Source organism: Seriola dumerili, unplaced genomic scaffold, assembly GCF_002260705.1.
Source record: "Seriola dumerili isolate Sdu_G_001 unplaced genomic scaffold, Sdu_1.0 BDQW01000024.1, whole genome shotgun sequence".
NCBI lineage: Eukaryota > Metazoa > Chordata > Actinopteri > Carangiformes > Carangidae > Seriola > Seriola dumerili.
The window spans coordinates 1,872,578-1,884,697 of NW_019174279.1; the positions used below are offsets into that span (position 1 = coordinate 1,872,578).

Consider the following 12,120-nt stretch of genomic DNA (forward strand, 5'->3'; position numbering starts at 1 on the left):
ACCCCTGACCTTTACGTATAACATTACACCATGTGACAGGTCAGGGGAATTACAGTATAAACACGACACACAGTAATGTACATTGCATTAGAGAGAAAGTAACATTAACATTGTAATTATTGCTGCCATATGCGTGTAAAGCTGGAGTCGGATTGTAATTGATAATAGTTGTCTCCACTTGAAAGTTTACATCTGATATGGGTCTCATGGGACAACTTTTTAATCTACCGATGTTTAAGGCTACTTAAGATTGACTAGTCGTATAAACAGTGAGTGCACCTGTGATATTACTTTATATTTATGGCTCAGAATTTTAATCTCTAGCTTCGTCTTTCACTTGAAGTTGTATTTGATTTTCGCTTCCCTTTTTCCGATTCTGTTGAGAGTGATGGTTTCCTTCTTTGACGTCAAGCCTCTTTGACATTTTCATATCTGAGATCAGCAGTTGTCAAACTTTTTCAAGTCACAGACCCTCAAACAGGAACATTTGCTCCACAGACTTGATCAGATTTAGTCCCAGGGACCTTCGTATTGTTTTTCGGCTTGTTTTGAATGGAAATTGTGCGCGCTGCAGATGAGAAGATAGCGGTGAGAGCGTTGCATTCTTTATTTCTGGTGGAGTCATTTATAATGAAATCAAACCGCTCGTGGTTTTTGCTCGGGACCTCTGGTTGTCCACTTTAGTGATCACTGTGTGGTGCAAAAGGACGTCTGCAGGCAAGAGAAGACACAGTGCGGGCGATGTTTACAGTAATTCTAAGCTTCGCTCCAGCACGGACTCATGACGGGCACTAACCACGCATTAGTTGACAGCGGGAGGTATTGCTGTGTTTGTGTGTGAGAGAGCACAGGATGCGAGTTGGGATAAATCACATGTAAATCCTGGGATAGAACACGATTTGTCACTAACAAATCTAAGCTGCAGGTTCTTTTGCTTCTCTATCTCCTTTTGAAAGTGTTGTCCCACTCAGGATTAATAAGATCTTCATAAAGATAGGCACTCGTTTATCATTTTCTTTTTTATTCAGTTAAAGCACGCAGTGTGGCTGACAAGCTAATATAAATTGCCCGTCATCAAGAGATCCAAGATGGATGGAATATTTTCCCAGCATTGCCCCCGCCCTCCTCTGCCTGTCATTGTGTGTCAGTCTTTCAAGACTTTATAAAATTGCCTAAAGTGCATCGCCTTAGACACTCTGTAAGCCCCCAGCCCAGTGTCTGGCTAATCTAACGTGGGCATGCCAGGAATTTAAAGCAGTTTTTGGATGGTTATCCCTCATCCCAGGGAAACTATACTGTGAGCAAATCAGTCTCATGTGCTAAAATGACTGATGTATGAGGGCAACACAGGCTGAAAGGCTGCAACCTAGTCTGGACATCTAGTCTATACAGCCGCGCCATATTGTTTAGCCGGACGATCATGAGGTTACAGAGCTTCACTGTTTGACTCTAAAGTGCCCTGCTTGGATATGTGGATAAGATATGGGTTCTGTAATAAGATCTCTATGGCTGGAGGAACTCAATCTGTCAAAGTTAAGCAAGGAGCACAAACCCAATTGTTTTTTAGCAACTGTCTATCTCTGTTTCAGTTAGACACACTGGCTTAAATACTGAATGTGCCTCAAGCTTTGTTGACTTTTTGTGTCACTCTACTGTCACTTATCTTGACACCTAAATATGTTAAAATTGGAGCACAATCAAATTCTGTCACAAATTTCACAAATCTGTCACAAATCTAGGAAGTTTTAATACAAAGTTGTCAGAAACATCACTGCGAGGATGGGAAGTGGTCAACAATCAGAAGTCGTGTCATCAGTCTCACAGTGGTTAGCATCAACACTGACACTTTCTCTTGGGGGTATTTTATATTCTAGGGCCACTGAGCCCCGATAAGGTCAGACAACACATCAAACATGGCGCACATAAATCCCCAGCCTGGGCTGTTCTCCTGTCAGCTTCTCCCACTGGCACAGAAGAGAGGCAAACATCTAACAAGTCAAAAGTTAGAAACAGATCATCATGTCGAGGACTGGGTTCTCACCTGGGGAGCGGTGGATTCATCCTAAAGTTATCAAGGAGAACAGGCATCACACATACTCTCAGTCACATCACACAAAAAGAAATAAAGTGTGCATTGGAGAGAGGGTTTGCTCCTGAATGTGACAATTGTGGTTTGAGAGTGCAGCAGGTCCAAACTCAAAGGGTGAGCTCATGTGGGCAGCTGGGTGAAAGGTGGGATGATTGTTGGTCACCCAGCGACTTCATCATGGCCTGCCTTTCTTATTACCTCAAACAATGAGAAGCCTGCAGCCTGCACTATACTATTAAAGGATGTGTTCACTGGCTTTTTTTTTTTTTTTTGCCCAAGCCACAATGAAATGTTGGTTTCCTTCATGTTCAATCTCCCCAGTAGCTAGTTTTAAAGAACATTCAGTCTGCAGCTTCTCTCTGGGGTCTGGCCGAGTCCACAGCAGTTTTTTAGGCTGGCACAAACCAAATGTAATCTTTGTTTCAAAATTGGAAGCTCACTAGTTAGTCAGGCACATCTGCTGATGGGAAGCTGCAACAAATGGTGCTTAAAGTGAAGCTTAATTTTGCACAATTTTCTGCTCCTGAGGCAGGTGTAGACCGCAAAAAAAAACAACCAACAAAAAAAAAAAAAAAAAAAAAAAAAAATCCAACAATGCTTCAAAGAGCTGTGGGCTACTGTCGACAACATGGTTTTTATCACTGACTGGAGGTCATACACTCCTGTAAAGCCGTCTTTTCCCAGTTAACCAGGCATGGCTCCTATTGTGGTACTAAACTGGGGTTTTTATTGCACCCACAGGTGCCTCATTTTAGCCACCCTTGTGACTGCCAGCAATGTTGTTTACTTCTATGTCTTTCTTTCATTTGGCCTCTAAGTCAAAGAAATTCAATTATCACATATAAATTATCTTAGAACATTCCTAACGTTACTGTGCCATCAGTGTCATTAATAGATGTTCTTGGAGTGTCTGTTTTATTCATATTATTCAGCGTCCCTCAACAGTGTTACACCTATGAGGACCTGTTGGAGAGCCTCACTGCAGACTTTACTTTAATTTTTTATTGTGAAATGTCAATGTTTGAACCTTACTTTATGAAGCCAACAGATAAATCCTTGAAAACTTCAGTTGGCCGAATGACGCATCCATTATGTTCTAATGGACCTTTAAGATGTGATTCAGGGGTCCAGCAGTTTCTACTGTGAAATATTTCCACTGCCTTTAGAGTGAATGGGCTTCCTACCGTTACCTTTATAATGACTGTGTATTAAAGGCCATTTTAACACCATTGTCATTCACTGCATTTAGTTTACGCAGTTTATGAAGCTCTTATTCTGATACTAATGGTATTTTTTCCTGATGAACTGCTTTTCATTTTAAACGTGTTCAAACTTCATGAGAGTGCCACACTATGAAATAAAAGCTGTGTGCATGCACCCTGGGTGCAAAGCAAAAACATGCATCAGTTGTTTGCACAAAACAGTCAAAACCCAGTTAAGCAGAGAAGAGAATTGGGGGGGGTTCTTTTATTGTTTTATTGCTGTGCACAGACAGCCTAGAGTTGTGGTTGGCCCTGGCTGGAAATTTGCAACTGGCTCCACAGTCCCTTCCAGGAATGATAAATATTGCTGCCATATTGATCAAATGACAAAGCAGGATTGCCTCACACAGCAGAGGCCACTTGGCACACAAATCAACTGCTAGTGAGCTTTATATTGTCCTAAATCAGAGGTATGAATCTTGTTTGTTTTGAAATGAGGAGGGGTTGTATGGAGTGGAAAGACAGCAAGGTGTCTTGCAGGACAACAGGTGCTTGCTTGAGCGTTTGTGACACGAATCTTAATGTAAGATTATGTGCTGCGGCAAAGGCTGCACTCTGACCGCAGTCATGATCAATGTGTGGTGTCAATTAAGTTTCACGTGGGATATGTAATCAATGAGGATGATTCTTCTGCAGATTTAAAAAAAAAAAATGAGTGGGGGCGAATGACAAATGGAAGAGAGACGCTCCTTTCATTTCACCTACTAGTGGTGTGAAGTGGGGGACTGGCTGCAACCATTCGTGCTGCTTCCGCGGGGTGGTATTAGTTCTGCAGTGGTTTTTCTAAAGCGTTCCACACCGAGGAGCGACAACTCTCCTGTAAAATGGTTTTCAGGAATAATCCAAAAACATCATTTATTCCCGTCATATCATCAGACCTGCAGCCGAATAAACAGATCCTGCGACAGCGTGCGTTTATTTTTTCATTGTATCAGCCTCCCCCTCTCACGCCAGCAGAGAGGAACAGAGTATCAGTCTGATGCTGTCCACCGTTTCCAGGGTGAAAATCCCCCTAAGGAAGCATTCAAAAGCTGCTAATTAAAACAGCTGAGGGGGAAAAATCAAGCGAAAAGGAAAAAGGCAGGATAACAGGGGCATTGAGAGGGGAAAAAAAGAGGAATACAGTCGTTTGGAAAATATCTAGAGGAATAGAAAATCACGCAGAGAGACATACAGGTAAATATGAAACGCTCTAATCTCTAAGCATTATGAGGGAATAATGGTGTTTTGTTATCAGTTGTTGTGTATTTGTCTGCGTATAGCGAATCAATCAGCACTGGTCTGCTTGGACAGCTCCGTGCGTCCTCCCCCTCCTCCGTGTCTCTGCCTCTCTATCTGCTCCAGCTGAAATGCTGCGTGTAGCCACACGACAGCCGTGTCGATGTGTCTATTCGCGTTTTTTTTATTATTATTTTTTTTTATGTAACAGTCTATACGGCTCTATAGCTCTCGATTCAAATAAATAATGAAATAAAAAGCACGAAGCGATGTCGATAAGTCCTGTGGAGTCGTGCCACCGCTGGAATTAAACCTCTAATTGCCTCTGCCTTCTTCTTGCAGGAACGATTCTTGGGGAGCCTGGTCCACAAAAGGATGTAAAACGGTGCTCACAGATGCATCCCATACAAAATGCTTATGTGATCGTGTATCTACCTTCGCCATTTTGGCTCAGCAACCAAGAGAAATAGTAAGTAGGCTATTGATCTGTTATTCAGTGTGGGTTTTATAGGCTAATGTAAAGGAGAAACGCTGCCTGAGTGTGTGTGTCTGTGTGTGTGTCTGTGTGTGTGTGTGTGTGTGCTGGTGAGAATGGAAATTGAATCTTTGGTGTGCTAATCCCGTTAAATAGTAATTCAGCGGTAAGGGGAGATTGTGGGGGATATTTTCTAGTTTGCACATAGATTTAGATAACTCTGTGTGCGCGCGTGCACGCGCGAGGGTGTGTGCATGCTGATGCTTGTGTGTCAGTGTCTCTTCTTCTCATCAATCAAATGCACATTGTGGCTTGGGATAAAGGATAAAAAAAGTTTCATATTTAACTTTTTATGGTTGTTTTTAAATAGTAATTCAGCGGTAAGGGGAGATTGTGGGGGATATTTTCTAGTTTGCACATAGATTTAGATAACTCTGTGTGCGCGCGTGCACGCGCGAGGGTGTGTGCATGCTGATGCTTGTGTGTCAGTGTCTCTTCTTCTCATCAATCAAATGCACATTGTGGCTTGGGATAAAGGATAAAAAAGTTTCATATTTAACATTTTTATGTTGTTTTCTTTTCTGACATCAGAAAAAACCTGTAGCAGATTCTGTAGCTGGGATTTTTACACCATGTTTTCATTCTCATGTCCTGAAATTAGACTACTGTAAAGGAACCAGAAGCCTGTAATTTCGTGAGAAGATAAAGTAATTAACATTGAGAACATGGAGTACTTACACTGTGGCCTCTGCATTAGCAGGAATTTAGATCATACAAATAAATCTAATACATTCTTTTCTATAAGGCCTGAAGCATTCAACAGCAGAATGACAAACATTGATTTGGACATAAAAGTGCATGTTTTGGCGGTGATTCACTCAAGACAAGTGTATGTATTGTCTGAATTAGTACTATAGTAAAGGTGGCTCCAAATTGCAGGCCTATGATTGGCCAGTTTACATGATTTCTAATGTGACTGGAAAAAACAAAATGAAGACAGAATCAAACAAAAACAGCACTTATCCTAGATTTCAGTGTCTTTGCTTCTGCGCCCATTCATTGTTTTGTAATACAGTTTCCAGCACAGATAGGTGGAAAGTTTTGGGCATGTATCTGAACAACCTTCAAGCCCACGCATACACCTCAAAGCTCCCAGTACATTAAGGAACCCACCGTGGAGTATCCAGATTGGCAGTGGTTGTTTTGATCGGTTCCCTCTCTGGGCAACAATAAAGATTTACTGTCCTGCATGAACCACATCCAACCTCCCACTGACTGGTTTGTCTTGCTCTGTCTCCTCCACAGACCATGGAGTACTCAGGGGTCCCATCTGTGACATTGATAGTTGGCTGTGGTCTGTCTTGCCTCGCCTTGATCACGTTGGCAGTCATCTACGCTGTGCTGTGGAGGTAAGGACATGAGCTTCAACCACATGATGATGTTGTTGAGTTTGTGCATTTATCCAGCACATCTTATTTGTTTAGTCATCTTATAACAGTCAAGCCTTTCTGACTGAATACCCAGCAACAAATTGACTTGGTTGTTTTTTTTATCGTTCTTTTTTCTTTAGATATATTCGCTCTGAACGATCCATCATCCTGCTCAACTTCTGCTTATCGATAATCTGCTCGAACATACTGATCCTTGTTGGACAAACCCAGACCCACAATGTGGTAAGTCTGATTTAAGGATTTATTCTAGTGGGTGTTTTATATATCAAAGAGTTAAACTCAAGATAATGGTGCAGTGGAAAGATCCAAGTGACACTTCACTGAGGCCTTGAAGAGTTCAGTACTTTGTGAGCATTTCTTTGAGATTGGTAGGTGTGTACATGCAATGTATAAAATGTGTTGTGACAGCTGCACAGTCGGAACTCAGAACTCAAATCAGATCCACCTGTTCTCAATCAATTTTAGAAACATCAATCAACCTTTCTCTTATTTTAAAAAAGCTGAGATTTGAATCAGTAGTAAATCTAAATCTTGATTTGCAAGATGTTTAATCTACAAAATAGTGCCTTTTGTATACCAGATGTTAGCTCTGCCATTGAGAGCATAAAAACAAGAATATAACAGTTAGATAATAGTCTCTTTCAAGCAAATGACTCATTTTCTGCCTTTCATATTTCATCCAAATGGAAAATAAAGTGTTTCTAATGCCTCTATGAGATGTAGCTCCTCTCTGTGTTGGCTCAGGACCATTGGTCTTTACACAGGTGTTTCATTGTCCTTTGGTAAACTTGAGACAACCCCAATCTGTTGGCACTGAGACAGTGATGATCTTATTTGCAATTAGAAGTGTGGTGCTATAAAGAGAACTAAAAAAAACAGAAAAAGGACAGTCAGATCACTTTGAGATGAAATACTGATGCTGGTTTTATTGCTGTGGCTCAAACATGAAGCACCGCAATCATTAACAAGTCAGAAAAGGCATTTGGCAGTTAAGGAGATCTGACAGCGTGGGAGCAGAAAGGCAGACATGATGCACACCTGGAGACATAGAGCACCGGTCAATCAGAGACTAATGAAATTATTGTGATGCCGCCCCAAAAGGATCCTGTAATGGTGACAATAAAGCGCAGCTCCGAAGTTGGGTTGGAGGATAAAAGCAGATCTCGTACTTGGATCTGCCGTGCAGTGTTCATTACTAGAATGTCTCAAAGCCATCACAGGGGGATAAGAAACATTTTTTTGTTGTTGTTCAGATGTCAAGGAGAGCTGAGGTTCAGATCAAGTCAGCAGGATTCAAAGGGATAACTGTCATGGTTAAAGAAGGACTGCCTCCAATAAATATGTATCACTTCCTCTGTCCGGGTTTTCAACTGGCCAGTAAACAAGTGGCTAATGTAAAAGATTGTTTGGCAAACAGGGGTTGGGATTTACAAGCTGCCCACACAGATGCACTTCTCAGTCATTTGGCAGCACTACAGAATGACACATTGTCCAATTACACAGGTATTTATTGTGTAACCATATTCTCAGTATACCTGTACCTTTTGTATGGAACACATTGTGTTTTTTTTCCACCTCATCTCATTTTGTCCCACTGCTACTTATTAATTCATTCTCTTTAGCTTTTTGAGTTACAGCACATGTAAAACGGAGCCAAAAATCTTTTAAACCTGCAAAAATATATATCTGGGGTATTCCATCATTAGAAATGCATTTGTTGGTGCTGTGCAGCATTTGCAGCTTACACTGTGCTTATATGTATGACCTATTCTGGGAGCAGATGGGCCTAACAGCAGTTGGGGGCTCATATTGGACCAGACCCTGACCAAAATGCTTCCTCCTACTAATTTTCTCATGTTCAGTGAAAATGGAATCAGCAGCATTGGATGGATGAACAAAAGTGTGTTTTGTAAACCTACAATGTCTGGTTTCAGATTAAATGTGAACAAAACTTTAACCAGAATCTGAATTAGTGAATATTATGAAGACCATTTTAAATCTCATACAATAACAAAAACAAACAGCATTCACACATGATAAGTTCATCTGTTTCCTTGCTGGCCCTTACATATCTGGCACACAGTAGTAAGCAAGACTATGAATGCACAAAGCTTCAGGGCATTTTTAAAGCTGAGCTGATTTGAAGCCTTGTCAGATTTAATCAGGGCTCCAGTCATCTCCTGTCTTGATTATGAGGACCACCACTTAACATGGAATACTCACTTGGCATGCTTCTAATAGGATATCTGTCTCTGAAATCTGCAGAGAGATTATGTGGTTTTGAGAAAATCCACTGACATACTGGAGATGTCATTTCAGCGTCTCTCAGAGTGACTCGACAAACTACCTTAACTGACTCACTGGGTGCCAAATTAAAGCTGCACCGACTAATTTATTCATAATGAGCCAACATTGTTATTTATACTGAACATAAAGGCTGAGCTTATCAGTGTTTTTATATTAACAATGGATCAGATGACTGTGCGTAAAATGAAAGTGAAAACCCTAGGAGAATTATCTGTGAACTCAGCAGTTCCCCTCAGCTCTATGGAGCATTTTAGCTTCTTTCAGCTCACTGCGTTTTAGTTTTACTGCTTCACCGCTTCACTCTGATGGCTCTCATCACCCTTGTTTCCAGCAGCAGCAACAAGCAGCTGTTTTCAGGGATAGTATCTTGTCTTGTATACCTGTTCCAGACGAAGGTAGCAAGTAGCTGATGAACATACTTAAGGATTTAGCCACTAAAGAGACAATTATTTCCCTCAGGAATGGGTGGAGACCGTAAACAGAGCTAAAAGGAGATATTTATCAGGTGGCCAGAAACATGACGCCAAATAAATGCTAATATTGCTCTCTTCTACGTCCCCTCATCATCGATAGCAAAATACGTTGTTGTCGCACTAGTCAAGTTAGTAAGCCGCATCTGTCTTGTTGATCTCCGTGGTACCTTATCTAAAACAAGGACAATGAACTTATTACTATTATTCCTTTGTTGAATTTGTCTTTTCTGTAGTAATAATATTTGAGAAAGATGTCGTCTGTTTGATCAGACGTATTCTACAATACATCTGAATCCAGTGTTTGAGTGGTAGGCCAGTAAGACGAGAAAACATAGCCCCTGTGTGGGTTTAATTGCCATGCTGCCTGACACTGCCTCACTTGTTTTTCCTCCAACTCTTGTAAGAAGTGCATATAATTGGCTCCACTGTTTGTGGATTCAGAGTGGCTCATCGTCTAATAGAAATCATCTCTTTGCTGTAGAGGTGTCCTCTGGGAACAGGAAGTCAGTGAGTCACCTTTGCCTGTCTTAGCTTTTCCTTTGTCCTCTGTCGTTGTTCATCTTGGTTTATGGAAAGAAGACAAACAAAGAGAAGCAGACACTGTTGGTTTTGCCAAGGGAAATACAGACAGGTGACAAATCAAAGGAAAAACCAACATAAAGTGTCCTAGTAAGGTGTTGGGCCACTATGTGCTGCCAGAACAGCTTCAATGCACCATGGCATTGATTCTACAAGTCTCTGAACCCTACTGGAGGGATGAACACCATCCCTCCAAAAGATATCCCCTCATTTGGTCTTTGGATGATGGTGTTGGAGAAGTCTTTCTGACCCTAAATCTCTCATGGGTGTTGACCACTCAGAACACCTTTTATTGATTTGCAGTGACCCTTCCCTCTAAGAGAACAAGTGGACCCAAACCAAACCAGCAAAATGTCCCTCACAGCATAACAGAGCCACCGTAACCACCACTGTAGGGATCAAACATTCACAGCTATACCTTTCTCTTGGTGTACATCACACATGTAGTCGCCCACTTGTGAAGGATGACTCATCTGACCATATCACATTTTTTTCTACATCTCTGTAGAACAGCGCCTATATGGTTTTTGAACCACTGAACTCTCCAACATGCATTTATCTTTATAATAAGGGGTTTATGCACCGCAGCCCTACTGTAATATCCCTCTCTGTGTAGTTTGTTGAAGGAGTCTGTCCCACAGAGCTAAATGCAGATGTCACTTTAGTCACTGTTCCTATTGAAATACTAGCAAGCTAAGTAGTCTTTGTGACGTTAAGCTCCTAGCGTGCCATAAAGTTACATCTGGTCAGAACTAAGCTTTGTGAGCTGACACAGTTTTTAAGAAAAGAAGCAACAAAAAAATGTACCTGCTTCTGATTTTTGAACACTTAATACTTACTGATGCATTGGAAGATTAAAAAAGAACATCTTTTGTTTAAACGCTGCATGTCATGTCAGCACGGTGGGTTTATCAAAGCTGGTATCTTGTCAAAAATGAATATCCTTATTATTATTAAGAGATTTAAAATTCTCTGTTTAAATTAAATGTACTCAATGATTGCCATGATGTTAGTAAATTCACCCTCATATATTTTCAGCTGGAACATTATCTGGTGATTTTAGTAAAAATGGCAAACCAATCTGAAAATCACAAGAACTGAGGAGTTGAGATTAGTTTTAAGAATAACAGAGAATGAAATGTGTTTTTAACGAAATATCTAAAGGTTTCAAAAAAAAAATCAAAAAATCAAAGGGTAAATCTTGTAACACAATGATTTTGTGAACAGCTATCAACATGCAACTCTTTCCCAAACTGTTGGTAGAGGCTTTATAAAAGCAGGAATCCTCTGGTGAGGTTCAGCAGAATAATGTACGCATTGTTTAGAGCCTTAAGAGTGTTACATATTCAGGTAAAGTAGGCAGAAGTAGAAGTCTGATAAATATAAGTTCGCCTCAGGTTGGTGTAAGGTACATCCACAGAACAGGAAGTAGAAATAGCCATTTTCTGACTATATTGTGTGAAGTCGGTGCATTTTGTTAAGTGTTTCTCTGTGGTTCAACAACACTTTGCTGCCACCACCACTTTGCTGTTTGAAGTTTTATTGTCCTCCACCCAAGCACCTACTGTATAAAGCACTGGGGTACTTGTTGCCTCAGCCTCCTCCTCCCACACCGATTCAGAAAGGTTGGGAAGATAAAAGTAATGTTATAAGGCTTGGTTCAGTTCTTCACAGAACCGTAGCCACAGTGCAAATAATGTGCTTCTCCCCCAGCAAGCTAATTCTGAGATCTGTTTAAGTGCCAGTTGAAATAATAGTAAAAATATGTATTTAAAAGTTACACTGTTAACTGGCATGAAAGTTTGCTGCATTCTTATGCAGCCAGTTAATGAATCTGTAAATAATGTAAATAACTAAGTAATGAATAGTGATTGGCAAATAAAAATGCCTCTAAGGAATTTTAATTTAATCACCAAGTCAATTTTGGTTTAATCCAAATATGAAGAGAACGTTCTCAGCTAAACTGAAATCCCATTTTAGGTTTCACTTCAACAATACTTTCATTCCAGCGGCCTGTTGAGGCATTGTGAAGCAGAGTGTGCAACAGTTTATGGCAAATTAGCTTTTCAGTTCTTAATTTCTGAGAGAGCGTTGAAGCTCAGTCCAGACCTGTAGTCACAGTTTAGTCAGGCCACAGAAAGAAATTCTTCAAATTTCCTGTCCTGACCTTAAACTGCCATTACTGAACTGGCATGAAGTACATCCCATCACCCCCTAATCTTACCTTCATGTCTATCAGCTCTGCAAGGATTTAATGTGGTCCCTT

General features: G+C 40.7%; 1 protein-coding gene across 6 annotated transcripts in view; it reads left to right on the forward strand.

Moving 5' to 3' along the window:
- adgrb3 (adhesion G protein-coupled receptor B3) overlaps positions 1–12,120 on the forward strand; it is a 115,567-nt gene that overhangs the window by 89,489 nt on the left and 13,958 nt on the right. For all 6 annotated transcript variants that reach the window (XM_022762872.1, XM_022762890.1, XM_022762907.1 and 3 more), the window contains 3 exons: positions 4,912–5,038; positions 6,350–6,453; positions 6,615–6,717. In XM_022762872.1, the coding sequence (XP_022618593.1) occupies positions 4,912–5,038; positions 6,350–6,453; positions 6,615–6,717 (334 nt within the window). The remainder of the gene's footprint in view (positions 1–4,911; positions 5,039–6,349; positions 6,454–6,614; positions 6,718–12,120) is intronic.